This window comes from Sceloporus occidentalis, unplaced genomic scaffold (assembly GCF_023333645.1).
Source record: "Sceloporus occidentalis isolate IW3139 unplaced genomic scaffold, rSceOcc1.0.p SCAF_6, whole genome shotgun sequence".
In the NCBI taxonomy this organism is placed as follows: Eukaryota; Metazoa; Chordata; class Lepidosauria; order Squamata; family Phrynosomatidae; genus Sceloporus; species Sceloporus occidentalis.
The window spans coordinates 44,499,930-44,517,735 of record NW_028316986.1 but is presented as its reverse complement, the minus strand read 5'-3'; the positions used below and the strand labels follow the sequence as shown (position 1 = coordinate 44,517,735).

General features: G+C 39.1%; 1 protein-coding gene across 1 annotated transcript in view; it reads right to left on the bottom strand.

The window, feature by feature from the left end:
* LOC149310686 (calpain-13-like) overlaps window positions 1-17,806 on the bottom strand; it is a 101,169-nt gene that overhangs the window by 41,239 nt on the left and 42,124 nt on the right. Inside the window, exons 7-11 of the mRNA XM_089529441.1 lie at window positions 14,787-14,872; window positions 9,967-10,041; window positions 9,063-9,226; window positions 4,911-5,047; window positions 2,038-2,097 (exon numbers count right to left, since the gene is read on the bottom strand). Coding sequence (XP_089385567.1) covers window positions 2,038-2,097; window positions 4,911-5,047; window positions 9,063-9,226; window positions 9,967-10,041; window positions 14,787-14,872 — 522 coding nt within the window. The remainder of the gene's footprint in view (window positions 1-2,037; window positions 2,098-4,910; window positions 5,048-9,062; window positions 9,227-9,966; window positions 10,042-14,786; window positions 14,873-17,806) is intronic.

The following is a 17,806-nucleotide window of genomic DNA, read 5'->3' as shown; positions in this document are numbered from 1 at the left end:
CTGCAGGGGAGGGCACCTCCCTCAGCTGCTCCAACAATAGACTGCTCCCCTCCCTTTTTGCAGTTTTCAAGAGGGATTAATAAATAGAAGAATTTAAATAAAATGGCCTATTTTACAACCCAGTGTATTGTGTCTGGTCTAGTTATTTCCCATGTTGGTCAGCAACCTACAAAAGACTCAAAATGATCACCAAGAGTGTTAGGAAGTCTTTTAGAGATTCTGTTTATATCTTTAGTAACCTTCTTGAACATAGAGAACCCTATATCCATTGTCATTAGAAAGTGACATACCCCATCTCATTTGTTGCTGTTCCAATATTTTCATCAAGATATAACAATAAATAAAACGCAACAGCTATTACTGTGGTGACATATAAAGGCAGCATAATAAAAAACCCTGACTAAACATATTCTTACAAATACACTGGAGTGTATAAATCCCATTTAGAATGCTTACACACAGTGGCACAATAATTTATGAGCCGTGCCTTTTAGAAGGGGGAAAAGAGACTATAAACTGTTATCTTGCAAAAATATGAAAAAGGAGAATTTTAAAGGGGTCCATAAGAAGTGTTTGAATTTTAAAATATCAAGCCTTAAAACGTCAACAAATCTAAATGGAAACATCTTATTTGAAGCTAATGACACCTTACATGTCTTTCTCTTGTCCTAGACAGTCAGAATAATGTTATAATGCCAGAAATGTTTTTAATTGGTCACCTTATTTTTTTTATAATATGATTTAATTTGGATAACTGTTGTCAGAAACAGAAATCTCTTCTATAAGACCATTGCATTGATATTTGACAGTAATGCACAAAATTATGTTTTATTCTCACTCCACCAAAGCCCATCAATTAGATCTATATGTTTGGGATTCTGTAGGCAAGATTCTAAAAGCAGAATTTTAACAGGATAAAAGCATTTTTGGAAGGTACTTAATGTATGATATCATGTCCATCCTGCTGCTGCCTTGCATTCAATTTGTTACTGTTGTGCACTTTTTCATTGACTGGCAAAACCCATCAATAAGCCCTCAGTCATATTGCTACTCCATTACTGTCTTTGTGTGATAGCTCTCTTCTGGGGCAGCTCCACTTCCCAGGCATTCATGTGGTGTGAGTAGATGATGATTCTGCTCCTCCCCACCTCTGCCCTCTACCCCTCACAGTGATCCCAGCTGCTAACCCTTATCCAAGCCAGTTGCTGTTTGCTTTTGAAAGGTGTTAGCAGTTGGGATCATTTGCCCCCCTCACTTTTTCTCTTCCCCTCATCCTAGTTGCCCCATTTCCCTGTCCCACACCCCCTGCTGACTTCCCACCACCACATGATCTCCCTTCTCCTCCTCCCTGACACCTCCCTCCATGATCAGATCTCCCTTCCCCACACCCCTGCTGTCCCCACCACCTCCCTTCCTCATGCCCCTATCACCCCCACTGCCTGATATGCCTTCCCTGCACCTCTGCCACCCCACCACCTGATCTGTCTTCCCTGCACCTCCCACTGACCCCCTAACAATTTCCCCTGCTCCCCTGACACTCCCCATTGCCTGCTCTGTCTCCTCCCATCTGCACACCCTAAGTAGAGCAATAACAGGGAGGAAAGAGGCAGTGCAAATATTGACGCACTGTATAGTGCAGCATCATATTGGTATTGAAACAGAGATGTGATAAAGATTGCTTCAATACCAGTATGGTAGAATTCAAAGATATAGCTGTGTTAGTCTGTAGAAACAATATGTAGAGAGATCTTGTAGCACCTTTGAGACTAACTGAAAGGAAAAAAAAATTGGCAGCATGGGCTTTTGGAGAGTTCAGTCTACTTCCTCAGATGTCTACTCTGCTTAGGAATAAGAATAGAATTCTCTTGGACTTTTCATTATTAGTCCTTGTATACCATACTGTTAGTAAGATACACTATAAGTAAATATTTAAAGGACAAGGCTGTAAAACTAACATTATAATAATTATATGGAAACTAACTGGCCAACACCTTTGTTAGCTTGTATTAAAAACTGACCTCATTCATAAAAAGTAGCCAATAATTCAATGAAAGAAAATAAAAAACAAACAAACAAATAACATACCTCTGGCCCAACCTGAAATGGAGAGAAGAAAAGTATAATAATAAATATCTACACCTATGGTATTATACCCAGAGATTACTTATTTGTTTATTACTGCAATTACATCCTGCCTTTCTCCCAAAATCGAATCCAAGGTAACACCCAAGGCAGATATCAGAACATATGCATTAATATTAAATAGGTTAAATTATTTGAGGGGCAAGCCATTTCAGCTAGACTGTAAAATATCCTTTTGCTTGTACATCTTCTGCCTAAACAGATTGGTCACATCATCAGTTTTAGGATACTCAGACAAGGGCCTCCATCCTACATCCCCTCAGCATACCATAAATATCTGCATGCAGACCATTCCCACCCCCAATGTACTGGCAACCCATGAAACCATTCCACATGGCTATTGCATACTTTCATGGTGAGCAGGCAGGGGTGCACGGCTACATCTCCATAACCAGACGTGAAATTATGACATCAGCACTGATATCCATCAGGGTCCTCTGGGGTCTCAGTGCTGATGTGATCATTTCACATCTGGCTATAGGTGTATAGCCAGACAGTTTTCCCAAGTCTGCCTCCTCTCTTGCAAACCACAGAATGGCCATGGGGTCTTATCAGTAAGTTAGGGGGCCTTTGTTCACCATGAAAGGAAGAAGCCAATACCAACACATGCCACACTCAAAAAAGGACATCTGCATGCGTAAGGGAAACTGATGTATGCATGTGTCCCTAAGAGAATTCTGACCTTGGACTGTAACATTTTTCAAAAAATAGTTCTTGCCACAGTGGTAAGTGTGAATTGTAATACATTTTAGTGTGGGTACCCCCCCCCCCCATTTTAAAGTGCTCCTGAGACCCTTGCCATGGAATATTTACAAAGATGCCATTAGCAGTAAGCATCCTTTTAGTGGATAGTCCATTTAAGATCTAATTAAAAACACACATTTCAAATCTGTGCTTAATGAATAAATTAACCATATTGATTACTTAATTAATTATTTTAGTGCTAATTATAACTCTCTTGGATCAGATAGTGTTTCCTGTTTACTCTGTGCAAGTTTGTTTTCTTGTCATCTCTGCTCCATGACTAGAATCTCACAACAGTATTTCGTATACAAAACTACATGTCTGTGGCAGTACCTTTGTCACACAAGAAAGACACATCATTGCAAACACCTAAACCACTGCCTACACTCATGCAATTATTTCTACATATGTTTTGGATGTTTTCTATCTTCTTTATCATAGATAGGCAAAGTATGGCCATAGGGTAGCATTTGCCCTCCAGGACTGTGCCTCTGTGCCCCCCGAGTGCTCTCAAGGGTGGCAATTCTGCCATGTTTTTTAGAACTATGTTAGGCTTAGGAGAGGTCTGCTTTAAAAAATCAGGAAGTGAACCAGAAGTGACTTTTTATTTTATTTTATTTTATTTCTATGCTGTCTTTCTCCCAAAAAGGGATTCAAGGCAGTTCACAATATAGAAACATTTACAGCGCTTTATAAATAAATGTTAATAATAATAATAATAATAATAATAATAATAATAATAATAATAATAGACTTCCAGGTCATTTCCTATTATGAAAAATCCTAGGGGTGGTCAAAATGGGAAATGCATTCTAAGTTCCCTTGGAGCTTCAGGAGGAATTTTTTCCAGGTTGTGTGTGTGTGTGTGGGGGGGGGGGTGTAGTTCTCCTGGGGGATCAATGCAGCCTCTTGGCAGGCCTTTCCTACATTCTCCATCCTTTTCTCTCTGAGCTCCCCCTACTCCATCAGATGCTGTTTCCAGAAGGTGCTATTTTCAAAAGAAAGGGCACTTCAGAGGTAGCAACAACAATAGCAATGTTCAAATGTAAAATCTTTCAAAGCTTCAGAATTATTGCTTTTCAATTTCAAACATTTTTCAACAAAAAGAAATTTATTTTTTTTCTCCCTGCTGAGTGAGATTATGAGAGTTTTGTGCATTTTTATTACTTTTGCAAACATTTCCTTTGCACAAAGACAGATTTTTTTGTGCAAAAAGCATTTTTTCAAAAAAAAGTTTCTTTGAAAGTCCTGTAATGTACAAAATGATCTGTTCACCATTATTTTCCTTTTGATTTATTGAGACACTATGTCTGGTCAGGGACAACAAAATTTGTTAGTATTCTTTACATTTCTAGTATCATTTCATAGCCTTTGTATTTTGAATTACAACACCAAACAGAGCATTCTGAAAATGAGCGTATGGCTTAAGTCTCATCAAATTTAATTTTCTATTGGTTGAAGTGTAACTATCTGTAACTCTAATAGCATTCTTTTCCTTTTTTAAAATGAAAGTAGCAACTAATTAATATATCTGGAACATAATGCTGTTCATGCCTAAAGGAGAACATTTGCCATTTGACCTGACAGCAATGGTGATGAAAAACAGAAAAATCTGGAGATGAAAAATAGGGCAGCCATAATTATTCTGCAACTGCAACCTTCATGATAACTAATGTGATGCCAAAGGGAGGTAAACTTTAATAATGAAAGTAGTTACTCTGCCAGAGGGGTGGGAATCATGCAGGCCACCAGGTGTTGTTGAACTGCAACTCCTACCATCCCTTACTACTGTAGAGCTACATTTGAATAAGTACCATCAACATTGCCATTGCCAACATCACCATCATTATTGCTGCCATCATTATTTCTGGCTTCTATAAAGAAAGACTTTATATGAGATAATCTTTAAATGGTTGCAAGAGAGGAAGGGAAAGAGAGAATAGCAGGTTTGTAACATTTCACTGTGACCTGAAGAAGGGGAAAGAGATACTGTGTGTGTAAAAAGGTTAACTAGTATTACTTACCTTGACAATCACAAAGCCAATGTGCACCTTGCCTGTATCATTTTCAGGATTCTGTGACAGTGCTACCACAAGATTGTAGTTCTTCATCTTAGACTCTGGCACCTGGATGAAATACTGAGGGTATCTGGAAAGGGCATCTGTTGTGAGAATGATGATTTTTATTATCAGGTATGTGTAACCTAGCTTGCATTTGTCAAGGCCTCCTTTCTCATCTCTTTATTTTCAATGCTCCACTCTACTCACTGACACTGATGCCATGCTGGGCAGTGAATTCCATTTCAATGATGCAGGGAATTCACCCTTGCTTGTAGTCTGTACATTAAAGGAGCCACCCAAGTGGTGTGTGTGTGTGTGTGCGTGCGCGCACATGCATATGTATGTATATGTGTTTGTGCTTTTAAGTCTCCTGTTAAACTATAGAAGGTTCTGGGTAGAAGAGCAAGGATAATAACGAGTAAGGAAAATAAACATATGAGGTAAAGTTGAAGGTACTGGGCGTGTCCAGCTTGGTGAAGAGAAGACTGAGGGTTGACCTGATAATATTCTTTAAATACCTCAAGGACTGTCACAGAGAAGAGGGGGCAGTCCCGTTCTCTGCTGCCTCAGAGGTTAGACCAGGTGTAATGGTTTGAAGTTACAGGAGGGTAGATTTCAGCTGAACATTAGAAAGAACCTCTTGACATTAAGAGCAATTTGACAATAGAGCTAATTGCCTAGGTCAGTGGTAGGGTCTTTTTCTCTGGGCATCTTCAAAAGAAGGGACACCTATTTGCTGGGGATGCTTTAATTGCAGGTCCTACACTGAGCAGTGCCTCAGTGGCACATGAGGCTTCTTCTGACTCTATGATTCTATGATTCTGTGTACAAAGCAAGTCTTCTATTGCTGAGCTGCTGGTCCTTTCCTCAAAATAGGATCCTATCTGCTCTGGTCAGGTTATTGTGGGTGCAGCCCTCTGTTCTAATATCGAGGGCCTCTTTGCATGTAAATCCTGCGGTGACACCCGGCATGGTCACCACCTAAGTAAGTCGCTGACTTCTGAGGTCAGAACAAGGGGCCCAGCTTCAATTACACAGCCAAATGCCTTGTTCTGTTCTCAGAGCAAAGCAACTTCTTGTGGCAGAGATAGCCGCAGCAGGTGGCACAGCAGGATGGCTGTGTGAACAGCTGTCTGGCATCTGAACCCATTGCTCTGGATCTTCCAGGAACTTGGAACTTTTCAAAATCCTTTCTAAGAGGTTTATACCCTGGGTTTCATGCTGAATGGACCAGACATTGGAGATTATCACATTAGCTTCACTGCCAGGATAAACCAGGATACCTCTTTCTTAAGGCAGATCTTATCTCATTCACCCATTGCCATGCAGCATGGAACCTGGGTTTCTCTCATAGCTTTTCAAGAACAGAATTTTCCTGTTCTTGTAGAGATGCAGGACAAGCCCAGAAAAGCCCAGGTTTCATATGGACTGCATACTGCCTGGCAATGGGGGAATGCAATAAGATCTGCCTTAAGAAAGTTACATCCCATATCTATTCTGGCAGTGAGGCTAATGCGATAATCTCCATCATCAAGTCTGTTCAAATCAGACTAGGGGATTGGGCCCTGCATCATCAAGTCTCCCCACTGAGAGATGAGGGAGGGAGGCCAGTTTACTTAGCCCATGCAGGCAGGGCCTAACTCCCAGTGAATTCAAGGGGATTTCAGTCTGGGTTGATATGTACAGTTGTCCTTCCATTTTCGTGGGGGATCCATTCCACACCCACCCACCCCATGAAAATAAAAATTTGCAAATATTCAAGCCCCATTGGCTTGAATGGGCGCGCACACCATTCTAACCCTCCCTGCTTGTTGGTCCATGAAGGGCCAAGACCGTGGACTCGAAGTCCTTGAAAATGGAGGGGTGACTGTATAGGATTGCACATGGTGTATATCTGATCATTTATTTTCAGTCAAGCATCTCTAGAATTGCACAGAATGAGACTGAAAAAAGAGGTCCCTGATTCAAATTTTGACTCTCCAATAAATTCACTACCTGACTGGAGAATAAAGTAAAATTAAAAAACCAAGATTTAGGAATCCAGTGTGTCTGGAAACACTAGACCATTCATATGGAGGCCCTACCAACACCAGATACAGAATATGTTTGGAACACCATGAACTCAGAAAAAATATGTCAGCTCTCATTCTGATTAAATAAAATGCAAACAACTGTCAGTCTGCAGACTTCTCATACAGCCTTAATATTACTAAGCAACAATTGACTCTTCTTACAGAAAGGGGCTAAGCATATCAGATCTTCACCTAAGTAAGGACTGGGATCACCGAGGAGAGAAAGGAAAATAGTATAAATAAATAAAGTTATTTGTTGATTTCAGTGGTCTTAAGCATCCTAACTGTGTGCCAGTTTAATCTGTTATTTCAAGGTTGAGGACTGGTAATGAAAATGGAATCTGTGATTGTGCTGTATGCCCTGTTGCTGAACCTAGAGCACAGTTGTAATAACTACAGTTCTTGGCTTCTGTCTCAACTCTGCACTTCTAAAATAATTTTGGAGTCCCACTAAAGTAGACCCATTGGTTCAATGGGATTTAGCTATGTGTTGACTTATAGAATCATAGAATCGTAGAGTTGGAAGAGACCACTAGGGCCATCCAGTCCAACCCCCTGCCTTGCAGGAAATCACAATCAAAGCATCCCCGACAGATGGCCGTCCAGACTCTGTTTGAAGACCTCTAAGGAAGGAGACTCCACTACACTCCATGGGAGTTTGTTCCATTGTCAAACAGCCCTTACTATCAGGAAGTTCCTCCTGATGTTGAAGTGGAATCTCTTTTCCTGGAGCTTGCATCCATTGCTCCGGGTCCTAGTCTCTGGAGCAGCAGAAAACAAGCTTGCTCCCTCCTCAATCTGACATCACTTCAAATATTTAAACAGGGCGATCATATCACCTCTTAACCTTCTTTTCTCCAGGCTAAACATCCCCAGCTCCCTACGTCGTTCCTCATAGGGCTTGGTTTCCAGACCTTTCACCATTTTAGTCGCCCTCCTTTGGACATGCTCCAGTTTCTCAACATCCTTTTTAAATTTGTGGTGCCCAGAACTGGACACAATATTCCAGGTGGGGTCTGACCAAAGCAGAATACAATGGCACTATTACTTCACTTGATCTAGACACTATACTTCTATTGATGCAGCCTAAAATCGCATTGGCCTTGTTGGTGTTGTTGTTTCCAACCCTAAACCTATCTTAGGGTTTTCTTGGCAAGTTTCTCCAGAAGTGGTTTGCCATTGCCATTGCCAACCTCTCTGAAAGAGTGTGACTTACCAAAATCACCCAGTGGGTCTCTATGGCCAAGCAGGGATTCGAACTTTGGTCTCCCACAGTCCTAGTCCAATGCTCAAACCACTACACCACTCTGGCTCTCAAGATGTGTTGTCTTACTATTCAACAACTCATTGAATGGGTCTACTCTAGTTGGGACTAACCAACGGGATTCCAGTTCCCATCTGGAAAAGGAAATGTTGGAGTATGTGTTTAAAAGTTAAGCAGGATCATGGGAGCTGCAGCATGTTAATTCCACAGATGTGTATGTCAACAGAGCAATTAAACAGAGCAAATTTATTGCCCAATCGGTTTTTCTACTGAGCTTTAAAAGATCAAATTATTCTGTCAGGATGGCAGTCATAAATTCTAACTCTGTCTATTGTGTCAAATGCCTTCAAGTCACTTCCAACGTATGGTGGCTCTATCCTAGGACTTTCTTCGCAAGATTTATTCAGATGAGATTTGCCATTGCTTTTCTTTTAGGGTGAGAAAGTGTGACTTGTCCAAGGTCATCCGTGAATTCCCATGGCTGAGTGGGGATTGGCAGTTACTTGTGTAACATTCAAGTCACTACACCACATTAGCTCCCACAGCTGGTCTATTGACTTGCAAAATCAAGATCTATCTTTTTTTCTTTCTATCTGTGAACTTGTAGCCTTGTGCTATGCACTGGTTAAATAGTAGTGGTATGAGGACAGGAAAAAAAAAACATCAGCACACATTAAACCTTACTTTCCCATTTCAGATTATTAGAATAGTTTATTAGTTGGAAATATATTGATTAAAAGATGGTTAGGGAAATGTCTGGGAGGACAGGATACTTTTTACCTTCATAATAAGCACTTCTTCCTAGAGAGGGTCCTGTGAACCTATTGGAATGTATATCCACAGACCAAGTGGTGTTTCCCTGTTCTCCGCAGTCCAGGAATGTTGGCACATTATTGCAGACAATCAGGAATGAAAAGTTTTCTTTGAAATCTTTATACGATATCCTGATTTTAAAAAATAACATGTTTATTCCAGTTAAATATGCAGTTGTTGCCAAGTAATTAATTCTACCATTGGTTTGAATTTTTAGGGAAGCCCAGATAAATTACTTGAGGAGCATATTTTGCAATCTCTGTTTTATAATGCCTAAAAAGTTTCCATCACATTTTTTCAACCCTAGTCTGCAGACATGTAGACATGAAATGAAGAATTTGTAGGATTCTGACAAACTATTTTGAAAAGACCATTGGAAGTTGCTTGTTGCGGCCAAAATGTTTCTACAGAGTTTCTTCCAAGTCCTGCTGCAAGCTTATCTTTAATATAACTTTATATATATATATACACACACACACACACACACACCCATCCCTCCCTCATTTATTTGTACACCTTTAATATGACAAATAACTCACTAAAATCTCTCTCTCTCTCCCTCTCTGTGTTCACAAAATTTCCAAAATTTGGAAGAGTGGCCATGCTGACTGATGGCTTCTTGGAGTTATAGTTTCAAAGCTCTGATCATTCCTAGGAAGGGAGGGATTAAGCTGTCTGTTATGTTTTCTTCCCATTTGAATTTTTAAAAACCTAAGTATCTTCTATCACTCTTATGGGAAAATGTGACAATTTTGGTAGGTTCTTCCATATAAAAAATAAACTGAACAAAATTCTTACCCATCCCTATTTCTAAGCTTGGGGTCTCAGCTATATTACAATGAGAAAACAAATTTTATAATGGTAATCATACCAGAACTCGCCATCATCCTTCGCCTCATAGAGTTTTTTCTTGTATGCTATTGGGACTTGATCCCACTCTACAGACCTATAAAAAGGGCACAACCATGAACACCATTGAAATATATGAAATGTACATATAAACATTTCATATATGAATGTTTTCAAGCAATTTTCATTACTATAATGCATCTTTGTATGATTTTTTTCTTTTTACAAATAGATGTGTGTGTGTTTTGTATGCATTTCTTGACTGGAGAACTGCATCTGAACATTTGGATAAGTGCTAATAAAGAAGGATAAGTTTGTTTTGGTTCATGCATTAGTTCAGAAAGGGTTACATTAAGCCTATAGGTTAAAATAAGACTTTTAAATTCATATTAAAATTAAGAATGAGTGAACTTCTTTGCCATCCCTACTTGTTTCTTATAATGTGTAGTGTGAAGTATGTAATCAAAAGTAATTCAGCCATAAGTTTATCACTGATTGATTTAAACTGAACTTGTTGTGAGTAAAAAAAATCCAACAAAACTTTCCATTTTTATATGCTGAGTGTGTGCATTTGCTACTGGTCCAACAGAGAGCAATAGCAATATTTTGATGGTTATCAACATTCTTGCAAGGCACCTTTAGTACAGAAATAATTCTTTGTATCTCTCCCTGCTGATACTGGCTCTATGAAGTTTCACCACACAGATTTTGTAAACTATCTCAGACTGTTAATTCCCAAGCTGTAGTTTTATAATTAAGTGATAATTGTGTTGTCTGCACAGCATTAACTAAGCACGAATCAATAACTGTATTGATCCATACAACTTAGGGCTGTTCCACCAAACTTTTACCTGCATTCAGATTGGATTTCCAACTTTTCAAAAAACAAAACAAAACAAAACAATGCTCAGAAAATTCTGTTGCTGTTAGTGAAGTTTCAGATAAATCTGTATATAAATATTAAGCTATTATAGTATCAACATAATACAAGGCTACCCATACGGGTTTCAAGCTTGAAACAGGTTTTATTCTGCCACCCCATTGCTGAAGGTTCTTTGCTGCTTGCTAGCTAACTTAGGATACTACTACACAGGGGTTTGAAGCTGCAATTACAATCAGAAAGTAGTGCCTTTGGCAATACTTATAGCAAAATGTTGACTGTAAACTATAACTGCTGTTTCTCCAAAGCATGGTTAGAGTGTCCCTTTTCATTGACAGGGAAAACTATCAATAAGCTACCAATCACACTTCAGTGCCATTAGTCTTCAAGCGTGAAACAACACTGCCATGGCAGTTCCAGTAATGGCAGTCCCATGGTTTCAATGCTTCCTTCTGTGCCCCCCCACTCTTCCCAAAGAGACTGATTTCCTCCCGCCTCCATTTCTTTTCTTTTCAAAATTCGCATTAGGGTTTTATGGAGAGATGTGATAATGACTGCTTTGAAACCAGTATATGTTTCCATTTTTATTAACTAACACATTTGTGGTAAGAACAGAGCTCACATGGTAATGTCTTTATATCAAGCGGAAGTTCCTCTATGTTTACTGTTATGATTACTTATACTACCCAGACAACATCCAAAATCCACAAAACAGCAATGCCTTTATTGGACCAACCAAAAATGTACAAAATTTGTTACACAAGCTTTCAAAGCATAACTGTTTTTTTCATCAAGCGAAGGTGTTAAAAATCATACAAAAGAAGGGGGGAAATGACGATGTTAGAGTCACAAGCCTACATTCAATCATGATGTTGATTTTCTTGTTTTCAGTTTGGATGGCCTGGAGGGATATCAATGGAGGCAGAGATCAAGCCTCTCTTTAGCCATGTGGCTCTTGAAAACAAAGAGTCGTAAAATACAGGCAATAAAATTTGAACTCTATTAGCAACAAAAAAAGTAACTTTCCTTGATATCTGGGCTGTTTCTGTCCTGGGGGAGGCTACCCACCCCTTTCTTAGTCAAATAACACTGAATTTCTCAAAACGTCTCTGTACTGTTGCAATCCCAATTTTCAATATATATATATATGTGTGTGTGTGTGTGTGTGTGTGTGTGTGTGTGTGTGTGTGTGTCCCTTTTGCTGGTGATAGAATCCTCAAACACTTTGGTCCCAGTCCCTTGACTCATTCTTCTTAGGATTTGGGATTTGAGGATATTGCAAAATTTCCCTGTTGTGGCTAAAATACCCAATAAAATATCACTATTTTGTGGATTTTGGATGTTACTTGATTTTGCTGTATTGTCAATATGGCTACCCCTGGATAGGCTTCCCAATACTGTAAATGTCAGTACAGTATTGGCACGTAGGTGTATTACATCAACACTCTCCTTAAGTATACCTTAGGACCTGAAATTTCAGAAAATGTTATAATGGGAGAATAAACATATGGTTTTATAATCATTTATGCTATTTGTTTATATAAAATAATCAGTAAAATACTTTCAATCCCACTAAGGGGGATCATTATCTCACCTAGATTTTTACATGATCTAGGTACATGGTTTCTAAGAAGAACTTATATATCTCTGAAACAACTTCTGTAGAGGAATTTGTATAACTCTTTAGTGGATGTTTCCAAATATTAATTATACAGATATTACAGTCTAGGCATCTTGCCATCTCTCATCTGCTGAGGAAAGAATACATCTCAAGCTGGTGTTTTACTCCCACCTTTTATTTTAATCAGCATTGTTTAAGTTTTACCTTGTCTAAACACTTCATTTAGTGTCATATCAGATTGAGAGGGATAGCTCTCTCTGTTTCCAGCATTATGAATGTTGATACTCATGCTAGGAACACTGTAGGCAGCATACATGAAGTCACTGGAAGCAATCATGAAATTGCTTGCCTCTGCTTATCCTGAGATCAGCTTTATCTAACTTCCAACCAGATTGTTGACATTTTCCAACCCATAATTTTACAGGATTCAAACCGAGCTTCCTTCCAGATATCTGCTGATTTTACTTATCTACTAATGAGAGATTAATTTTCACCAAAGGTCTCTCTTGATCTGGCTATCTGCTATCGAGTAGATTTAAAAATAATAATAATAATGGCCTACTTCAGAGACCAAAAATAGCAAAATCTATCTTTCCAGTCTGCAACATAGTAAAAAAAATTAGCTCTTTAGTTTCTGCATGAATGCTAGTATAAAACCATGAGTCACAAATCCATTGTGTTATTTTACATCTTACTGAGTTCAATATGTACATGCTTAAATCCCTCCTAATGAAATCAATATGAGATAAAAGGCACTAAATGTATGGGTCATGGCTGAGTCTCATGAAATGTTAATACATGCAAGGAAGGAATGTTCTATCTGCAGTATAAGAAAAGGGAAATATAATACCAGCAACCAGGACCAGATCTTAAACCATTTAATCTGAAATTTTGCCAATGCTGGAAGGGGTATCGAAGAAGGCAGCAGTAGCAGCAGCAGTTTAGGTTTTTGTGGTGGCTGTCAATCTCTCCTTGCCTCCTCCCTTCCCCACCATGCTGGGGGGATAAAACTGGAAGAAGTGCTGGGAAGACATCTGCTGATTCAGCTATTTTTATATCACTTAAGGAGAGCCTTTGGATTAGACTTCAAATAGAAAGATATAGCATTCAATACCAAAGTCAGATTAATTGAGGAAAATGCTCAAGAGTTCTGTGGGCACCATAGACCACCAAAAAGACAAATAAATAGGTCAGGTACAAATTAAGTCTGAATTCTCACTGGGAGCCAAAATGACTAAGGCTATCATTCTTTGGAAAGACCATGAGATAACATGACTCACTGGAAATGATTATAATGCTCAGAAAAAACAGAAGGCAATAGGAAAAGAGAAAGACCACTTCACAGGTGGAGCAATTCAGTCACAGAAGCCCTGGCCCCAAGTTTGCAAGATTGAATGAGGGATATTGTTGATTAGGGTTCGTAGACTTATAGGGTCACAAGAAGTCAAAGTTGACCTGATGGAAAATACCAGCAAGTTTAGACTTCTAAAAGCTTGGTCCATTCTGGCTGAGGCTAATGAATGTTACAGATAAAAGAAAACCCTACAGAAAGACCAATAAGGAAAGTACTTTTGGTGATGTACAGAGTTCTGCAGGATCACTGCAGCAAACAAGTTGCACAGCGCTGCTGTGCAGGAAAAAAAGAGCACCCAGAAGTGGCTCCTTTTTCTGGTGCTGCTGCGATGCAGCACAGCACCAGAGATGTCGCAATGATGTCTCAGCTGCGCCTTCCTGTTTGGAAGCAGTGCAGCTGTGACATTATCATTATGCGCCCTGTCTGGTGGGTGTGCTGCAGCTGCAGTGGCCTCGTCACATGCAAGGGTTGCCTGGCGCTCCGCCCACCAGGCAACCCTCACACGTGACGAGGACACCGCAAAGGCCCGTCTGTTCTGGGCTTTAGATTAATTAAATAAAGAAAGCAAAAAAGAAGGCACTCAGTCTCAACCAGATTGGATTGATTATGAATATATAGAACTGAAACATGGACTGCATCTTCACTGAAGAAATAATCCAATTTGACATTGCTTTAACTGCTATGGCTCAATGCAATGAAATTCTGGGATTTGTAATTTTGTGGGGCACCAGATGTCTCTGACAGAGAAGGCTAAATGTCTCACAAAACTACAATTCCCAGAATTTCATAGCACTGAGCCATGACAGTTAAAGTGGTGTCAAACTAGATTATTTCTGCAGTGCATATGCAGCCATAGAAACATTTGGCTGATAGGCCCTTGCAATGTATTACTCTGAACTCTTTATATTCCAGTTGTTGTTGAACATTCTCACCCCAATACCCCCAAGAATTCATCCTTCTTGTGAAATAAAATCTAAAATGTTATACCGATCACTCCAAGCTCCTTTCCATTCCGTATCACCATATGGATTCCAAAGTCTGACTAAGCTTTCTTTCCTATTCATGTATGGAACCTATTCAGAAGAAAGAACAAGGTACAATTACAACTTTGCATGTTTATGTTGTTGACTGGAAAAGAGATAGGTAGATGCATTTGCTTGAATACTTAAAGTATACTTTTATACTTTAGAATGTTGTTACATTATGGCATCGTTGTTTTAGCTCCTGACATTAGCTGCCTGAAGCTAGAAAACAATTGATACAGTTCCTCACGTGGTGAGTTTAGTCTCATTGTGTTCAATAGTATATAGCAACCTCACTGTGCACAAGAGATGGAAGAGAATTTTTTGCAGTTTGCATTTTAAGGAGAATAACCTAATTTGCTTTCCAAATTACTGTATGAACCAAAGGTAGCACAGTGGTATTCACACTTTCCTGCATTTGATTATAGAGTTCTCCAGTAAAAAAAGCAAATAAAATGGGTATATCTATATAAATGAGCACAAAATAAGTATATTAGTGAAAATACATTTCATATGCATTATATTACTAGAAATTGCTTGTCCTTGCAATCTGGAATATGAAAACCATGGAAAATACAAGATGTATATACAAAATATGTATGTTAGGAGAAATAGGCATGCAAATGTAGATGCCTTTTTATGCAGATTTTTTAAAATTAAAAACTGACATGAAAATGTGGCAAAGGAAATTTAAGGTTGGTAAAATGAGAGCCAGAGTGATTGAACTACAACTCAGGAGAACAGAGTTCAAAGCCCTGCTTGCGCGTGTAAATCTACTGGGTGACTTTGGGGAAGTCATACTCTCTCAGGCCCAGAAGAAGACAATGGCAAACCCCTTTTAACAGACTTTGGCAGTAAAACCCCAGGACAGGTTCACCTTAGGTTTGCCATGAGTAAGAAACAACTTGAAGACAAACAACAAAACAACAACAACAACAACAACAACAAGAGAAACTGCACCAAACCAAAAAATTGACAGTTCCTTAGTATGCACAAGGTGTCTGCCAATGCATCTTTGTTGCATTTGACAAGTTTAAAAAGTGGTCAGTGAGTAAAGAACTGAAATGATGAAATGCCCAATGACACTGTGGCATTAACAGAAAGTTTCAAATTCTTTCTGATCAGCTACACTGACATGGACATACCAAAGAGCTGGTTAATATATATATATATATATATATATATATATATATATGCATGCTGTTCTAATGGAAATAAGAACTGGACATGGAGTATAATATGAAGCTCTTTGAACCTACTAAAGTGATGGTGGTGATTTGCTATTGGTACTTACTATTACTGCTATTGGCACTACTACCCTTGTTCCCACTGTGTTTTGACACCCTTAGGAATGGAACCCAAATACTTTGTCAGGTCGACAAAAGCATTTGCTGTGAAATCCTCAGTTCTCTTCATGCTACACTCCATTGAAAGGAAATTGAAATGTTCACATAAGCTGCAGAGTCTATGTGGGAGGATGGTGGAAACATTAATGGGTACAAACTATATTGTGATATCTTCTTTTAAGAGGTACTGCTTTCTGTACTTCAGTTACAAATAAAGTGAAAAGATGAGATGCTCCCAAGCAGGTATGCAATAAATCTTAGAGGTTTGTCACCTTGGAATGTAATTACCGAGTCCTCCTGCATTTTGTTTATAGCTTGATATTAACATGTTTCTCTGCCTCCATATCTAACAGCCAACTAAATCTATATGTTCAGACTTGGTGAGCATTTTCCACCCAAAAATAATACTGCTTTTTCATAGATCCCATTTCAGGATCATTACAAAATCTCATAGCTGTTCCTGAATGTTTACATACCTCCTCTTTCAAAATAATGTAATAGAATGCCAGTGATATATTGGGGGTGGGGAGGGTCACATGAAGGCATGTAATATTCTAGAGTAAAAGTAATACACTTTTGTCATTCCCCCTCCCCCCTCTTTTTAGGGTCAGTTTCAGTACACAGTCTGGTTGTTTCCTCCCTCACCCCACTCCACTTTGAAGCTCTCAATATGATTGTATCCTTCATGAGATTGGATGGAAAAAATTCAGTTCTATCCAACTGACAGACATTTCTACAGTCACAATGTACTTCCTGCCAATTAGAAGTGATTGCAAGGGTGTGTCCATATGCAACCAAAGTCATGCAAAACTATCTCTGCGGTTCCAGACACACAAGAAGTCAGATAGGATTGTATGAAGTTAACTACTGCCAATGGCAGGGCCAGTTGGTGGGGGAGGTGGTACAAATTATTGTGGGACAGTGGTCTCTAGAAGAGAAATTCCTACACTTGGTGGGAAAAAATCACTGTGGTCCAAACCCATTCTCAGTGGCCTTGGCCAATGGAATGGCTTCTGCCCGTAAAATGGAAATGAATCAGAATAAAGACAGAGAAGATTCTCACAATACTCTGAGATCCTTCTACTCTAGAGAGTCAGACAGACCCTGGGGGAAAGGCTTGCAGGGGCTCAAAAAAGAAAGCGATAGTGAGAAAATCCACAAAGGGCATTTCTGAGCTAAAAAATCCCATTGTCACTCACAAGTGGCTACTGTCTTGGGCTGGGGAGACACTACCTGGGGGGCCACTTGAAGCCTGGTGTATCTGGCCAATGGTTAATACATTATCTTCTTCATCAGAGTTCAATCCTTAAGCAAAAGCCTCAACAGTAATAGGCATATTTACATTTAAAAGAAGAGACATTCAATCATAAAACGATATGACTGTCACAGACTATTTAACCTTACATTCTGCACAGCATGAGCTTAATTTTTCCAGCTTCCAAACAACAGCTTATATAAACACAAAAAAGCAGCATTCACAGACACTGATTCTCACTCCTCTCTCATATGAGAGTGAATATTTATGCGCTTATCAACTAAACATCAAACATAAATGATGGAATGCATTGTAAGGGGATAGAAAATTACCTTAAGAATCAAAGAGGGATGGACACCCACAGTGAGCTGCTGGGGCCTCATG